Source organism: Chanodichthys erythropterus, chromosome 24 (assembly GCF_024489055.1).
Source record: "Chanodichthys erythropterus isolate Z2021 chromosome 24, ASM2448905v1, whole genome shotgun sequence".
Taxonomy (NCBI): domain Eukaryota; kingdom Metazoa; phylum Chordata; class Actinopteri; order Cypriniformes; family Xenocyprididae; genus Chanodichthys; species Chanodichthys erythropterus.
In genome coordinates this window covers 23,256,930-23,275,926 of record NC_090244.1, presented here as the reverse complement: position 1 = coordinate 23,275,926, position 18,997 = coordinate 23,256,930, and the positions used below count along the sequence as shown (strand labels likewise).

Genomic DNA, 18,997 nt, shown 5'->3' with positions numbered 1-18,997 from the left:
AGCTCTTCAGTCAGGCTAAATGTGGGTCTTAAAAAGCAAATGTTTATACTAAAAAAAAGGACTGTTAACTGGGTGTTGTCTAATTGTCTAAAGGAAATGGTTTTTACGTGTAAATGTTCATGCTGGGTACAGCAACTTTTGGCTGATGATCAGAGAGTATCAAGCGCTATGGCAAGAAAAGCTCTCTTTTATCTGAATCGTTTATCACTCAAATGTCTTTTGCGGTTTCTGATCTCAATATGTCATGTCCTAAACATCATACATTTTCGGTAAGTAATAGATAAGCTAAATAGTCTTTTATCCCTGATAGTTGTTGCCTGTAAACATTAACTGTTTCTGTTTATTTTTAGTAAACTATTTTGCTTTGATTTAAAGAGATCACAGACAGCTTACTTCATAACACATGATTGTGTCTAACACTGGTGTCAACAGTATTCACATTCAATACTCAAGTAGAAGTATAGATACTAGGGTTTAAAAATACTTCTGTAGAAGTTGAAGTATCAACTCAAGCTTTTTACTCAAGTAAAAGTGTAAAAGTACTGGTTTCAAAACTACTTAAAGTATAAAAGTAAAAGTAATGTAAGGAAAAAAATGCCATTAAGGACAAAAGCCGCACCACAGGCGCGCACTCCACCTCCTCAAAATGTCATCAATAACCTTTATTGGAATGTAAATGTACATCCAAGTTTAACTGCAGGAATCTGTGTGGGCAGCAGACAAGAAAAATGCAGGTAGTTTTGGTGTACCCAGGGCAGGCTTAACAATCAGGGCTTGATATTAACACCCGCCAACCCGCCAAATGCAGGTAGTTTTCAGCTGTTTCAGTTCAGTTTGTTGGATAGGTGTGATAACCCTGTTGGCGTTGGTCAGAGTCTGTTTTTATCAGACTGAACATGTTTAATCTGCGTTTGTTTGGTCGTCTGAGCATCCAACAAACGGCAACAAACTCTCTGTGCATTCCAAATGGGATATATCGCCCTCTGAAGAGCACTTCGGAGTGAAAACAATCATGGCCGCCACATTGAAGGGTTGTTCCAAACCGAAGTGTTCAAAACTGGCCACTTTAAAGGGCCCTTCGGAATGAAGGATTTCGAAGGGTACGACTGATGGACACTTCGGGCCCCCATAATCCTTTGCACAGGGAAGTTGTTTGACGACACAGAATGGGTACAGGAGGCTCGAAGCTCAATTTTACCTATAAATGTATGTATAGTATTTTTCTATACTACTGTAATATTTATACGAGTTAGATTTAGTACATTATTATGGTCAAAACGACATTGTACTTCAACAAAAATACTTTACAGCTCCCTTTATCAGTCCATTCAAATGTTTCAAATGCATAGACACAATATACATTATGGTGCGATAAACCAAAAATAAATAAATAAACTAACGTTAAACAAAGGGCGCAGCTTTCGCAATCTATCCTCGTTGATTGTCTTAAGATGACGCAGAAGTGCGTTCCAAAAAGGAGTATTTTTGACCTCTACACCCTTCGAAGCTCTCACTCCGGAGAGTAAACACTTTGAAGGGATTAGGGCATAGGGATGAGCCCTTCCGAATGGAACGCAGGGCCTTACGTAATCTGACCTGGCCACGAACCGTTGCCATGACGATGAGGCAAGTCCCCTGCAAAGACAGCTGTTTGATCGTGCCCGCGCCTCACGCACACACAACAAAGCACTGGAAACGTGACATCGCAGCTTGTTCGTTATAAAAAAATAAAATACAGTTTAAAAAAAAAAAAAAAAAGTACAATAATCCGTAGTGCAATCTGTGCCATTCAGCAAGAGCACTGCTCCACTTCACCGAAAGAGAGCGGTATAACACCATGAGAGCAACGCAGGTTTACCTTCAGTTTCGTTTTAAATTAATTTATTTTGGCTTGTTTAGCTACATGGTTGTACATGACTATGGGTCACAAAAATAAAAAGGGTCGCGCTAAAAAAAAAGTTTAAAAACCGGTGTATACGCTAATTTATTCAAACGTCTCTCTACCGAACTACCTAGCTTAATTTGCAGAGGACGAAGAGAAAGCACCCGTTTGATAGCCTAAATGAGCCAGTAGTAGAGAAATAATAACTTAGAAAGAACCAAGAAATAATCTTTTTTGAGTATCGACCCCCAACACTGTCGTCCTTGCTGGAGTGTGACGTGATTTGTGACATGTGCAGGTGTGATGGATCGCGTACAAACCAATAGGTGTCAGAATGGTAACGTATGTTTATTCTCATCTAACCACAATCAAATTCACTCTATCCAGATGGCGCGATTTATCTGGATAGTTGTTGTTTTTGTTTTGTTTTTTCAAGTCGGAATGAAAACAAGCCGAAATGAAATAGGAGTAACAAGGCTATTTTTAAAATGTAAGGAGTAGAAAATACAGATAATTGCGTGAAAATGTAAGGAGTAGAAGTAAAAAGTCGTCTGAAAAATAATTACTCCAGTAAAGTATAGATACCCGAAATTTCTACTTAAGTAAGGTAACGAAGTATTTGTACTTTGTTACTTGACACCTCTGGTGTCTAAAGAACACATGACTGTAGAATTTTATGTATTAAGTTGAAGTTTTTTACAAACAAGGCCACGAGAGTATAAACATCTCCTTTATCTCAATCATCAATGAAACAACCGTTATGTGCACAGATAAATGACTTTAATATTTTAAAATCTAAACAAGTCCTATACACAAATCTACGACACAATGTAGTGAAGTTAGCTGTCATTATTTTAGAAGTAGTAAATCAATAAGCAAATTTCTTTTTAATTTTTCTGTAAGCACATTATATATGGTTATATTATAAATTATATATAGTGTTTAGTACTTGTAAAGTATTATATATAGTGTTTAGTAAATTGCGCGTTGCAGTTTCTCCCATTCATAACTAATAGAAGCAAACGTCTCGGTTACAAAGGTAACCCTCGTTCCCTGAAGGAGGGAACGGAGACGTACGTCGGACAGACCGACGAATAGGAATCTCGCCAGAGAAGCCAATCTACTTCGAGTGTAACTAAACGAGCCAATGCACATTGGCATGCAATCATCTGCATCAGCTGCTCACCTCGCAGCGCGGGTATATAATGAGCAGCAGGTGCGTTGCATCTTCAGGTTTTCGCTGAGGAGCCGAACCAAGCAGGCGGCAGCACAGCAGGACAACAACTGTGGCGACGGGACGTACGTCTCCGTTCCCTCCTTCAGGGAACGAGGGTTACCTTTGTAACCGAGACGTTCCCATTCAGTCCCATTCAGTAAGATGCATACCTGACTTGAGAAAAATACACATTGCTGAGTGTCATGGACATTCAGCAGTGTGGGCTTCATCTGAATACAGAGTTGCGCCTTTTGCAACATTTCATTAAATACTCAGACCAAGACAAAACACCCCCCAATGTGGGACATGAACTTACAATCAGAATTTGCATTGACTAGTGTCACAGACCTAGGGGGTTCACACCTTGCTGTGGAACAGGAGGTAATTTGGATGAAAGACCCTGGGAAAGGGGCACACCCATGGTTGCAACCAAAGTATCTCTAAACTCTTAAAATCTTTAATACCTTTAGTTTACTTCCATGTAGATGAGACCATTGTACCAGTTGCACTGAGACATTTCAAACGATACCAAACATGTATAGAATTCTTTGATGATTGTTCACATTAAACCATATAAATTTTAGCTGAATTTCAGGTCATCTCTGCATGTAGAGAGAGGAGATGGGGTGAAGAAAGGCAATGCTGAAGTGTGATTGACTGTCTCGGATGAGGATGCTAATTTTGCAAGAGAGAGTTCAAATGTTAATTTCCTTTGTTTTCTCAAAGAGTAGCCCTTTCTTGGTCCAGGCACTCTGGCATCAGTCTTACAGTAAAGTACGCAAGTTGCATAGGGCCCCCGAACCATCAGGGGGCCCCCTTGCTCTTAAAGATGTTTTAATACCTAGTGCTATGTGATTTATAGAATTTTAGTTTTGTTTTTGATTTTGGTTTCCAACGATTATGAAAACACAATGCCGCATTAAAAACAGTGCACTGACGCGTTTCCTACATAACATCCAAATCAGTCAAATCATGTAACGTAACTATCATAGTCAGTCCCATGCCAGACTTTCTTGAGACTAAATAGGAGTTAAAAGTGTAACGATTGTTTTTCTCTGCAGGCATGGACAAGTATAGGCTATTTTGGGCTTCTGGCTTGACCTTAAATGGAAAAATAAAAAAATGAATTAAAGTCAAAATGTTAGTCTTGGTGAGTTTTCACTTAAATGCAGTCCGTTATGTCTTGAACATAAACAGTTGGGAAGTAATCGAATGCTTGTCAGTATATTAGATCTGTGCATTCAGTCTTAAAGTGACAGCAGCCAATAAACCCATCAATCAATGTATATTTAATTCTGAAGACTATGTAGTGTTTTATTTTTAAATTTTATTACTTTATTCAATATCTGTATAGTAGGCTATTATTGTAGTAGGCTAAATTATTTAATTTCTAACTTTTTTCTGTTGTATTTGTCATATTGTTTGTAATTTGTATTACAATTGCATTACTGTTTCAACTCACTGTTGACAGTGAAACTGCTACAGATTAAGGTTATTTTGAGGTGTTTATGAATGCACTGAGAGAGGCCAGTTAAAAGTTTTGCTTAGGGCTCCAGAAGTCTAGGACCGGCACTGTTAGCACCTCTACAAATGCTATGCTATGATTTTAAAAATGTCAGTCACTTTATAATGACACACGGTGGCTAATAACATCTCTCAGTATAGTGTCTAAAAATCACTTTCCTGGAACCACATACGTCATCAGCTTTCTGGGGTTGTCCCTCATGTGGATTGACAGTTTACAGTACATTGCCATTAAAACAATTACTATGAAGAGATAATGAAGGTGAAAAAGTTGAAAACACATTGCAGTAAGAATTCAACTGTCCAAAACAGCCTCTTTTAAATTAACATGTTGAGTCCTAGCTTAACTACAAAGCCAACATGGGAAAACATTAAGGAGAACTTTATATTTAAATGCCCCCGTTTTAAAAGGACAGAGCATAAGAGCTACAGCTGCAGCAAATGCCTTCAAGAAGCAGAAAAGCTCTTATTTATATTCCTGTTGACTTTTCAAGGACAATTTCTGTTAGTTTAGCCTCAGAGCTAATTTCAATTCTAGCAGTTTCACTTTACAGATTTATTTTGCACGCCATTGTATCTTGCCTTTCAGAATCCTTGCAATATTATAGCACCATGTTTATCATTCACTGGAATCTCTTAGAAATGTCAAATAGAAATTACCTAGATAAATCATTGAGTTTATTTATTATTGATTGTATTGTTCACAATCCTTGTTTGTTTGTTTGTTTTTTAAAGTGACTTTTTCAGCACAGTTTATCAGAATCTATGCACATCAGCATCTTTGTCATGTTAATTTCTCCTCCTTGTTGAGTTATTCATTTTCTGTGTATTATTTTGCAGACTGCCCGCTTTGGATGGAGAGGGAAGTGAAAGGTAAGTTCTGTTTTATTACGAAGCTGCAAAACACAAGCATAAACATTTAGCCCATCCCGCAGAGAGCCTGTTAATTATTGTGTGCACACGATGAGGGTGTGTGGATGTGTCCTGTCATGCTGTGCAGTGCTGATCCTTTTCTCTGTGGTTTGTTAGCATAATCCCCCAGCTTCTTCTTCTGGTTTCTTTGTTTCGTCAGTCACCCTCAGCTACTTTATGAGGTCTTTATAATTACAACACATACAAATACTTTTTACTATTCGTAATATATTATAATATATCTGCCATTATTGTAGCATTATTGTATTTTGGCTAAAATCTTAGACAGCATTGCATGTATTCTTCATGGAAATAACAGAATGCATTGCGTTAAAAAAAAGTGTAGAACGCATTGAAGATGATTGTCTTCATGTGCAGCTACATAAACAACATTCTGGCTGGAATTTACAGAGCTCCTAAAGGGACATGGGGCCCTATAATACACCTGGCGCAATGCGACGCAAGGCGCAAGTGCAAGTGTGTTTGCTAGTTTGCGTCCGGCGCCATTCGCGTTTTCCCGTTCAGCGCCACGTCTTTAAATTAGTAAATGCATTTGCGCCAGTTAGTGCGCCCATGGGCGTGCTGGTCTAAAAAAGAGGTGTGTTCAGCCGCATTGCTGGCGCATTGCTATTTTAAGGAGCTGAAAATAGACTGCGCCATAGACCAACTCAAACCTGGTCTAAAGTCTAAAGTCAATGGCGCAATATTTTTTTGTTAGAGCGCGTTGGTAGAAACTGCGGCTCTGGGCGCGTCCACAGTGCGCGTTGACTTTGCTTATTACACACAGGGATGCGCATCACACAAACATGCCAAATATTAAAAACAAAAGGATTACAGTGTAAAAGAATATTATTGTATAGGCTACATAAATATAAAAATGTAACTTCGTTTACCTTCTAACTAAACGCTTAACTTCGCGCACAAGCAGATCGGTTTCTTCGCTTGAAAAGCGTTCAGCTTTTCCGCCAACAAATTCAACCATGTAAAAAGCAATCCGCCATGGCGCGAGCGCATCTCGCTCTTAAAGGGAATGGGAGATGACCCTCTGATTGGTTTACTGAACGTAACACCCATTACTCATTAAGAGAATAGGGACAACCCATTTCAAAAATGCGCCCCGGCGCACGGACCGTTCTTCCGTCGTTAAAATAGCAAAAGTGGATTTGGACACGCCCTGAGTGCACCTGTGCCGTGCGCTTTACACTTTGCGTTTAGATCGTTAAAATAGGGCCCATGGTGTTGAGGGGGGAAAATTGTATGGAAGGAAAAATTGTATTTCAATGCTTTTGTTATAGCTCGCAAAACTTTTGTGTTGCCAGAGAAACATTGTGCTCTCTCTACAAAAGTTTTGCGATTCCTGGAGAAACGTTGTGTTTTGTGAGCGAATGCAAAAATATAAGGTGGGAGGAGGAACTATATTTAGTGTATTTGTTAGAGAAAGCAATGTATCTTGGGGGAGTCAGGCACTTTTACAAAACAGCAAAAGTTTTGCAAATGAATGCATAGTTTCGAGGGGAATGCAAAACTTTTGCGAGATAACAATTTTTTGCAAGGGAAAGCCCAAAACTTTAGCAAAACAATATATTTGCAAGCGAATGCAAATTTCTTGGAGAGCACAAAACTTTTGCGAGAAAACATTTTTGTGAGCGAATGCAGACTTCTTGGGGAACACAAAATGTTTGCAAAATAAAATTTTTGAGAGCGAATGCAAATGTTTTAGGGAGTGCAAAAGTTTTGTGAGATAATTTTGCAAGTGAATGCAAATTTCTTGGGGAGCACAAAAATTTTCGCAAAAAAATTTCGCAAAAAATTTTGCGGGCGAATGAAAATTTCTTGGGGATCACAAAACTTTTGATTGATAAAAATTTTACATGCGAATGCAAATTACTTGGGGAGCACAAAAGTTTTGCATGATACATTTTTGTAAGCAAATGCAAATTTCTTAGGGAATATAAAACTTGCGAGGTAACACATTTTTGCGAGCAAATGCAAATTTCTTGGAGAGCACAAAACGTTTGCAAAATAACATTTTTTGCAAGCGAATGGAAATTTTTTTTGGGGAGCACAAAAGTTTTGTGAGATACGTTTTTGCGAGCAAATGCAAATTTTTGGGGGAGCACAAAACTTTTGAATGATGACTTTTTGTGCGCTAATGCAAATTTCTTGGGGAGTGCAAAAGTTTTGCAAGATAACATTTTTGCAAGGGAAAGCAATGTTTCTTGGGGGACCGCAGCACTTTTACAAAGCAAAGCAATAGTTTTGCAAATTAATCAAAATTTCTCAGGGAATGCAAAAATGGTGCAAGAGAATACAATTTTGTGAGTAAATGTAAAATTCTTGGGGAGCATAAAACTTTTGCGAGAACATATTTTTGTGAGTTTGCAAAAGCATTGCATTTTCCATCACTATGTCCCCTATGGACTCCAAATTTTATAAATTTTAAATGTTTTCATGTACATTAATTTCATTAGCAGACACTCACATATTTGATATTCTATTAATACTCAGTTCATTCTAATGGTTGCATATTAGCTTATCTAACAAGTCGATATCTGTGTCTCAAAACCTACCTAAAAAGCTTTTTAGACATATTAGGCATGCTACAGAGACAAAGCTTGTCGGAAATTAATATATGCTGCCTCCTGCAATACCTAATTTTAGATATGTTGTGGTTAAAAAGCAATCAAGTCATGCTGCTTACTAAATTTTGAGACAATTGTTGTTTTGGCCACATTTTAAATTGTAAGTGGTATGAGGACAGAAAATGATGAGAAACACAGATCGGGCAATGACACCAGCTGGTTTTGTCTGGCTTGTATGTGCACAAACACTAACCGCTAAACCATGGCTCCAACCGAGACAGCTGTTTTTTAATGGCTTTCTTATCTACTGTAATGGGTGGACTCATTTGGTCTGTCTGTTAAATATATAAACTCTGTAGGGAACAGTGCAGATATTAGCTCTTTGGAGGACTATTAAAAAGCATTTTACTTTAAAGTTGACAGTTGGTGCTGGTGATAAAATGTGTTAGCGTCCACCTGGTCATCAATAAAACAACACGCGCTGTCACAGTGTGTGAATGTGGGTGTGTGAGAGTGTGCTTATGTGTAGGTGTCTGTCCTGTTCTTGGCAATTGAGCTGGAATGGCAGCCAAGAATAGACATCTCTTATTACTGTTGGCAGCAATCACTATGCCATACATTACAAAGCCAAGGTGTATTATTACCGGACATGCACAGAGACATTTCAAATAGACATCTGTTATTTCGTTCAATGTATTGAAAAGAAAAAGCAATTTGGATGCTTTAAAAAAAAAAATGCCGCCTGGCTTTTCTAAATTTAAAAAAAAAAAAAAAGTGTTATTTTCTTGAAAGCATTCTTTATATGTGAAGGCCAGATTTTCCAATAAAGCTTGACAACCAATCACAATCCATTCTTCTCACAGCTCAAATGTGAAATGTTATGTTTGGAATGGAATACTAGCATTATGCATACTGTGCAGTAGACAATCTGTATTTGTTTACCATTTAAAAATGTATGTGAAACAAAAAAACATTGAAACGTTTAATGCTGAATGACTGTAAAAAGGTTAACAAAATACCATTGAACTTTTAACAAGAAATTGTAGAAGTCGTTGAAACAACGTCATGATATCACTGTGATGTGTTTCATTTACCTGTGAATATATGTTAAAATATTTAAAAATGTTGAAACTGTGTTTAATTCTTATTAGTTGTGAAAAGGTTAAGAAAATACTTATAAATCACATTGAAATTTTAACATTACACTGTGAAAAACATTGAAAAAATGTTGCAACATCAACATTGATTCTATTTACAAAAATGAAAACAATTCTACTTAGGGAACATACGCGGCGCCAGTTTAGTTTTTTCATAAGTAGAATAGGGAAGGCGTAGGACATACAGCGTAAGCGTTTGAAAGAATGCCTTGAATGTACTTCTGGTTTCTGCGATATTTTGTGTTTATAAAGCATATACAGTTGTCTTTTTTTCAAAAATGACCGATCGTTTCACTAGATAAGACCCTTATTCCTCGTCTGGTATTGTTTAAAGCCCTTTGAAGCTGCACTGAAACTATAATTTTGACCTTCAACCGTTTGGAGACCAATATAAGGAGATTAATCCTGGAATGTTTTCATCAAAAACCTTAATTTCTATTTTGACTGAAGAAAGAAAGACATAAACATTTTGGATGACATGGGGGTGAGAAAATTATCAGGAAAAGTTTATTTAAAAGTGGACTAATTCTTTAAAATGCTAACAACAACAAAAAAAAAAAAAGTTGAATCAATGTTTACTGCTAAAAAATACAAACCCGATTCCAAAAAAAGTTGGGACACTGTATAAATTGTGCATAAAAAAGGAATGCAATACTTGACAAATCTCATAAACTTATATTTTATTCACAATGGTATATATATATATATATATATATATATATATATATATATATATATATATATATATATATATATATATATATATATATATATATATATATATATATATATATATATCAAATGTTGAAAGTGAGACATTTTTAAATGTCATGCCAAATATTGGCTCATTTTGGATTTCATGAGAACTACACATTCCAAAGAATTTGGGACAGGTAGCAATAAGAGTCAAGATGAGCAGAGGATCACCAATTCCCCCAATGCTGCGGTGAAATAAGTGGAGTTTCTCAGAGAAAAATTGCAAAGAGTTTGAAGTTATCATCATCTACAGTGCATAATATCATACAAAGATTCAAAGAATCTGGAGCAATCTCTGTGCGTAAGGGTCAAGGCCGGAAAACCATACTGGATGCCCGTGATTTCGGGCCCTTAGACGGCACTGCATCACATACAGGAATGCTACTGTAATGGAAATCACAACATGTGCTCAGGAATACTTCCAGAAAACATTGTCGGTGAACACAATCCACCGTACCATTCGCTGCTGCTGGCTAAATCTCTACAGGTCAAAAAAGAAGCCGTATCTAAACATGATCCAGAAGCGCAGGCGTTTTCTCTGGGCCAAGGCTCATTTAAAATGGACTGTGGCAAAGGAAAAAAATGGACTGTGGTCAGAAGAATCAAAATTTGAAGTTCTTTTTGGAAAACTGGGACGCCATGTCATCCGGACTAAAGAGGACAAGGACAACCCAAGTTGTTATCAGCGCTCAGTTCAGAAGCCTGCATCTCTGATGGTATTGGTTTGCATGAGTGTATGTGGCATGGGCAGCTTACACATCTGGAAAGGCACCATCAATGCTGAAAGGTATATCTAAGTTCTAAAACAACATATGCTCCCCTCCAGATGTCGTCTCTTTCAGGGAAAACCTTGCATTTTCCAACATGACAATGCCAGACCACATATTGCATCAATTACAACATCATGGCTGTGTAGAAGAAGGATCCGGGTACTGAAATGGCCAGCCTGCAGTCCAGATCTTTCACCCATAGAAAACATTTGGTGCAACATAAAGAGGAAGATGTGACAAAGAAGATCTAAGACAGTTGAGCAACTAGAAGCCTGTATTAGACAAGAATGGGACAACATTCCTATTCCTAAACTTGAGCAACTTGTCTCCTCAGTCCCCAGACGTTTGCAGACTGTTATAAAAAGAAGAGGGGATGCCACACATTGGTAAACATGGCCTTGTCCCAACTTTTTTGAGATGTGTTGATGCCATGAACTTATTTTTCCCTTAAAATGATACATTTTCTCATTTTAAACATTCAATATGTCATCTATGTTGTATTCTGAATAAAATATTGAAATTTGAAACTTCCACATCATTGCATTCTGTTTTTATTTACAATTTGTACAGTGTCCCAACTTTTTTGGAATCGGGTTTGTACTTTTTTAATAAATTTTTAAATAAAAAAAAGTTAACATTTCAATATCAACATTGATTCAAATTGCAAAATCGAAACAAAATTCAATAGTGATTGAACCTTGATTCATATGATAGCTTGTTTCCACCACAGAATAAAACATTTTGGTTACACTTTAATTTACAGTGCTGTAATTACATTGTAATTACTCAAATAAGTACTGAGTACTATTAATTAACTTCATTTACTTACTATAGAGTTACAGTTGGGGTTATGGTTTTTTTTAGGGTTAGTAACTTGTAATTATGCATAATTTACTGTTATTACAATAGTAAGTACATGTAGTAACGTGTAACTACAGCACTGTAAAATTAAGTGTTACCAACATTTTAAAAGATAATTGCGACTTTTTTCAATTCCGAGTTATAAAGTCCAATTCTGAGGGAAATACTTTTTTTCTCAGAATTGCTAGTTTATATCTCGCAATTCTGACCATAACGAAATTGCAAATTTATATCTTGCAATTCCGAGTTTATAAATCGCAATTGCGAGTTTAAACATAGAAATGGTGCTAGATTGGTTTTCATGTCAGGAGTAATTTTTTTTTTATTATTCAGTTTTGTGTAAAAATAACAACTTTTGGCAAGACTGATCAAATGATTTTAAAAAAGAAATGTTAAAAATGATATTTGATTTTGCTTGGTTTAGTTGAAATACAAGGTCGTTATAATATACACAATACACTTTGTTATAATATAGTTTGTGTTCACATACTGTATAGTGCACAGTATGCATACTGCAGAAATAGTATAGTAGTATGCTATTTCAAACATAGCCTTGATCGTTTTAATTATGCAACTCTCCAAATCAATAATCCAAATCCAATGATACTTGATCTTTTTCTGCCTTCTACATGTTCTCAAGGACAACATGATGCTCAGTAGACAAATCCATTAAGAGTCTTTCTCACTACTCATCCCTATATAAACATTCATTGGGTCAGCTGCACTGCATTGCGATTCACCCATACATGATTACACAGCACTTCTCCAGCCTCCTATTACATGGCATCAGCAGCAGTAATTCAGGTTTTATATGAAGCGTGGTGCTGAGAGAAATGTACGGCAGGGGTCACTGTGATATGCTCGGCAACACTTGTGTGTGTAAATGTCTTTTTATGATGCTTCAGGGGAGTCTCTTAAAGTGGTATTTATGTATTTTTGTTTTCAGCCCCACAGATGCTGCTGCAGAGGGGGATATCAGGTATGTAAGCCAACACACATGCCACATGAGACATGATTAACTAGTTGAAATGTTGTTATTTTAAAGCTATTTCAGAATATACTAAAGGGAAAATAACCAGTAATCAGAAAGTAATCAGTAATCAGAAAGTAATCAGTAATCAGAAATTAATCAGTAATCAGAAAGGTTAATTATCACCATAGGACATGGATACTGACATCTAACTGTTTGTTAGAACACACAGTAAATTTTAAAGGAACAGTTCACTAAAAATTATCATTTTAACTCATGTCGTTCCAAACTTATATGTACTGAGCCTGACATGTGAGGAAAATGTGTATATTGTGGCCACGGATTAATAATTAGTTCCCAGGACTTACTAATACGTCAGCATGTTTTACTAATTAGTTCCCTCGTTTTGAGTTTGAAAAAATGATATAGCAATTTGTCCCTTTATTTGACTAAATCCTGCACACCAGATAATAATTAGTTTCCTCATTTTACTAAATCATGGCCACAGTGTAATAATTTGTTCCCTTGTTTTAGTTAGATTAAAATGAGGGAACTAACTAGTACAACGTTGCCACAATTTACTAAATTGAAGGAATTAATTAAGTCGTGGGAAAAGAATCATGGCCACAATTCAACAACGAGAGAATGAATTCATGGCGACAATTTTTTTCTCCATAATATATATATATATATATATATATATATATATATATATATATATATATATATATATATATATATATATAATGTATTACGGCTGTGAATTTAATGCGTTAATTACATTAATTAATTATGGAAAAAAATAACACGTTAAAATTTTTAACTCATTTAACACACTTCCCCCACCCCTAAACCTACCTAGGTCATCTGACATTTTATACAGTATAATGAAGCGTACAACAACACTGGTAAGATATTCAGTGTTTTCAACCACCTAAAGTTTATTTTACGTGTCAGACATTTAAATAGACATTAAATAGGCTACTAGCCAAATATCCATTTGGTTAAATACACACTGATGTTTTTGGAAATGTTTATTAACTATAAAGTTTGCTCTGTTCTTTTCCCAGCTCACCGACCCCTTATTTTATTTTGGGAAAATTTTGCTGAATTTAGGCTTTAATCCGACAGATCCGACTGTGGTGGCAGCACCCATCACGCGTTATAGATCAATTGACATGATTTAAACGACAAAACACATTCAAATATTTGACAATAGGTGCCGATTTATGTTTCTGCTGGTTGGTGCCCACACTCATGTTAATGTATTACATTGATGGGCACTCAACATGCGTCATTAAAAAAAAGCCATAGTAACCTTCTTAAGTAAACTATAAAGATGAAAAGAATGTCACGTCTGAAAGCTGCTGTCGTTTTTTATTGGTTAAAATGAATAGAGAATACCTCATGTTTTTCTGTGGGTGCTCAGCGCCTGTATACCCTATAGTTCATGATAGGCTATAGTTAACATGTTTGTGAATATTTTGAATAAAAAGGGAAAAAGGAAATAAAAGTGATAGTCATAAAGCACTAGTGCCTGCGTGACACGTCGCCCCCCATTCTATGTTAAATCAAATTAAATATTTCTTTCTGAATCTTTTTTTTGTAATGTCTATTTGATGTTTTACACAATAATGACTTTAAATTACCTTTTGGGCATAATTTCTCAGCCAAATTTGATGTACGGTATATTTTTGATTAAACGCCACATCATGAAATTAATTATATTAAAAAAAAAGTTTAATTGCTTACCAGCCCCAATCTATATATGTATTTGTCCGCATGTCATGTGTGGGGCTCCATATATATATATATATATATATATATATATATATATATATATATATATATATATATATATATATATTAATTTATTAATATATATATATATATATATAATTTTTGGAACTTTTTTTTTTTTTTTAAAGTGCTAATGCACTAACAAGCCAATTGTACAGAATTGGATTATTATTAACAAAAACTAAAACTAAAATAAAAAAAAAAATAAATAAATAAATTAAAGCTAAATAAAAATGTATATGAAAAACAAAAAAATATTAAAGTACTTGATAAAATTGCTAAAACTTAAATAAATGAAAACTAAAAATGTAAAAATAAAAGCTAATTCAAAGTATTAATAAATTCTTGTCCAGTATTAAACTGACACTAAATGTAATAATACTTTAATAGTATATAAATATGAAATAATACTTTAATAGTATATAAATATCGCTAAAATAACCAAATATTAATGATCACCATACCAAACAACAGACCTGACCACCAAGGACAAAAAAAACATTAAAAGTTATGACTTGTGTGCCATATTTAAGCTTTGTGTAAGTAGCAGATGAAATGTAAGTATAAATACCTCCATTCGAGCTCTTAAATTAAATATGGCACCTATAGTGCAGGTTGGGTGTGACTTGAGATCTAGAGTTCATGGGTTGATAAACAACAGCATTCGGGTTTGGAACAACATGAGGTAAATTATCACAGAATTATATATTTTTTTTAAATGATCATTCTTTATGTAGGTCAGATTTATATATATATAAAAAAAAAAATATTAATAAAAGCTTGAACAAGCCTTTCTTTTATATTTAAGAGCAACATTGGTGTTGTGAAGGAGGTCACTGATGTTATGGCAACCCCTCTGACAGGAAAAGAGGTGCTGTGGCATACGCTTCCCAGAAGCCCTGGCTCCTAAACACCACGCTAGCGGAGAACATCACTTTTGAGATGCCTTTAATAAAGCAAAGGTAAATGACCTTCATTTACTTTCTGCCCACACAATAATATAACTAAAAAAGTCACCATATGCCAACTGGGTACAACATTTGTGCCAAATGTGCCTTCCATATGCATTAACCTGTGTCTAGCTCCCTGTTACCGTAGTGATGTACAAAAGTCAAGTGTTTACTATCCTTTTTGTCTCGTTTATATTCCCCATTGTCCATTTGTCAAGAGAAAAGCGTCCTCTTTCTCCATCTGACACTCAATCGTTATCGCCTCTTTAAATTTTACAGTCATTAGACAGATGTGTCCCTCAGTAAGTGTCTCTCTGAGTTGACGCTTCTCATAATCTCTGTTGTATATTCACCTTCCCTGGAGCCTCAGCAGCTGGCACATGTCAATGGTGTCTGTACTCAATGTGCAGTACATGAGGACACATTCTATGTTTACAGTCCACTTTTAATGTTATGGTGCGGTCACATTAGCGAAAATTGTCTGGCGAAAAAGCCCATTGTTAATGTAGTGAAGTATGTAGCACAGTTCACACATAAGTCACTGTCAAACCAAGCAGCACTCAGATGCTTAATGCACAAATTTCTGTGAAAAACTGAACTCGATGTGTGGGAAAAGTTTCCAGATTATGCAGCTTTCTATTAAATATACTATAGATTTCTACAAGATTTCTTCCTCTCATTTAATTTTGCATGACCATTTTCCTCTTTTTGACCTTTAGAATTAAACTGTCTGTTTCTATCATACCTTTAAGACTTTTATATGTAAATGATCTCTGTTATGATTGGCTAATCTCTGCATACCAGTGTATTTTACACTATTTTCATCTTATTGTAAGTTTTGTCCTAATTAACTGAGATCATGATGAGCGAAAGGATATTGTGCTGGTCTGTTTGGTAGCTCCGCAAAAGAAATCTTATTTGTCAACAGTTCCATATAATATTGCTGTATGTTAAACATCACAAATTTTTGCACAGTTTCACATTATTGTGGACAGACAACTTTCTTGAAGTCTCGTAGAAATGGAAGTAGCGAGTTTTCTTTCGTATCTGAGTGAAACTACACTGTAAAAAAATTTTCATGATTTGCAATCATATCATTTTTTCTTTTGTTAAAGGTGCAATATGTAATATTTTCTGTCCGCTAGAGGTCGCTAGAGGCCTATTCAAAACAAAGGCGTAGCTTGATGATGCCAAGTTTTAGCGCAGAGTCTTGGGACGTGGTCTTCACCTCACAGCCGGTGGAAATAATTGGGATAGGGCTCAGAAGGAAGTCATGTTCATGGATGCGATTATTAACGTTACTGTAGTATGAAGCAGAGCAGGACTGAGTGTTGTGGGAGCTGAACGAGGCCGTTGGGGTTATTGCGCAACATACGCCGCCAGCTGCCTTTTTATTATGCTACAGTCGCCGACGCTGCTTCCGCTTTTCCGGTTTTTCATTTTTAAGCGTATGAGGTAACACAGCTCTGTTTATCATATTAGATACACTGCCAGGGCCGGCCTAAGCTTTTATGGGGCCCTAAGTTGAATTTTATTTGGGGGCCCCTTAGTTAAAATAACTTAAAATAAACAGTATCTTCTTATATAAAAAAATAAATGTAAATGTACAAAATGGACAATATTAAATTAAATACTTAATGATATAAAATGAACAGTTCAGATGGACCTGTAGGAAGATGACAATAATAAATGTATTAACATTAAAGGAATAGTTCACCCAAAAATAAAAATTCTCTCATCATTTACTCACTCTCAAGTTGTTTTAAACCTAAATTAATTTGTTTCTTCTGCTGAACACAAAATAAGATATTTTGAAGAATGTGGGTTGCTGGTCATCAACTCTTTTGTTACCCACATTCTTCAAAATATCTTATTTTATGTTCAGCAGAAGAATGAAATTAATACAGGTTTGGAACAATATGAGAGCATTAATAATGACAGAATTGTCATTTTTGGGTGAACTGTCCCTTTAAGGACAAGGGCAGCATGTTTACTATTTGGCGGCTGTTACTTTAATACCTGCACACATCTAAAATACAGACACGCATCCAATTTTCTCTCAACTGATTATTTTCACTTTAGACATAAGCAACTGTGTTTATGTAAACCATGTGTGTATTTAACAGTATTAGTGCAATCAGACGCGAAAGATAAAGTCCACTATTCGGGCGCTGTTTGCAGGCTTTTAGTGTACGCGCGCCCGCTTTGGGTCTACGCGCTCAGAAAAAACGCATGTCAGAATGAAATGTTTAACTGACAAGGCTTTGAATCACATGCAAATAATGAACTTTTGTGACTGCGAAGTGCAGAGTCCCATGAGTGTAACTCTACCGCTGTGTTAACGTGATAAAAAAGTACGTCGAGTTGTACAGTATTGGGAAGGAGGCGCCAGAACTGCAACTGATCGAATAAGTGCTGTAAAAATAAAGCTGTCATTTAATTTGCTCCTGGGGGCCACCTGGTGGCGGAGGGGCACTAAACAGCGGGGTCCTAAGCAGCTGCTTAGTTCGCTTATAGGGAGGGCTGGCTCTGCACACTACAGTGAGCTAGATCGATTTTAGAATATCATATTCAACGCTGGATGGCTTGTGTTGATAAATGGCATGAAATTAATTTTAAAACATATTGTATCATGGAGAAAATTCTGTATTACTGTTACTAAAAATAAAGCTGCATCTGATTATGCTATGTTGACTACTTCACAAAGTAGTGTTTTTCTATGAGGCATGGTAAACAATGGTACATGTAAAAAAACGTGTTGAGCTATATAACAACAATTAGTTTTCTGTCTATAAATATATCAAAACAGTTGTTCTCTTGCCTATTAAAATATGTAAATATTAAGGCATCTTTGGTGTTTCCATGGTTTCTACAAAATAAAACTGGAAACCGAAGGTAATGCGGGTATGACGCAATTGAGAGGCGACTCCTCACACGTCCCGGAGCCTTGGATAAACCTTGGTTAAAATTGCAATTTTCGCATGATTTACAAATAGTTGGAAACATTTGGGATATTGTAAATATTCAAGTGAACAAAATATATAAGTGGTTTTTGGATATTTTACTGCAAAATTCTTACATATTGCACCTTTAAATCAACTTAGCTAATTAATTTGGTTCAGATAACATAACATTTTGAATTTCTGTTGATTAAACCAATCGCCTTCATTGTATTAACTCAAAATTTTAAGGCAACCTGGTAGCTTACTTTTTTAAGTTAAACCAACAATTCATTTTTACAGTGTATCGCAAAAGGGAAAAAATGTAGGGTTGAGACATTTTCAATCTATCGGTTGATGATTGGATGTGGGCAGATCTTAATGTGACTATTGTATAAAGCGGCAGGTTTAAGCAGGCTAAATGATTGGAGGAATCCGGGATAAGACACCAGAGAGAATTCTGATATTTGACCGGAAGATCCAGTTATGACATTTTAATTATCTTTGTGTACCATCAAATTTTACACAATTATCATCTCATTCTATGTTTTCTCTTAGTTAACTGCGATCACAGTGAATGAGCAGATATTGTGCTGGTCACTTCTGTTTGGTAGCCCCGCCCACAAAGAAAACTCATTGGTCTGAGATTCAACTGTCCCATTTAGTATTTCTGTATAT

The 18,997-nt window shown here is 35.8% G+C and overlaps 1 protein-coding gene across 1 annotated transcript in view; it reads left to right on the top strand.

Annotated features, from left to right (window-relative positions):
* abcc8 (ATP-binding cassette, sub-family C (CFTR/MRP), member 8) overlaps positions 1-18,997 on the top strand; it is a 111,147-nt gene that overhangs the window by 67,946 nt on the left and 24,204 nt on the right. The window contains 3 exon segments of the mRNA XM_067379078.1: positions 5,463-5,495; positions 12,607-12,639; positions 15,294-15,392. Coding sequence (XP_067235179.1) covers positions 5,463-5,495; positions 12,607-12,639; positions 15,294-15,392 — 165 coding nt within the window.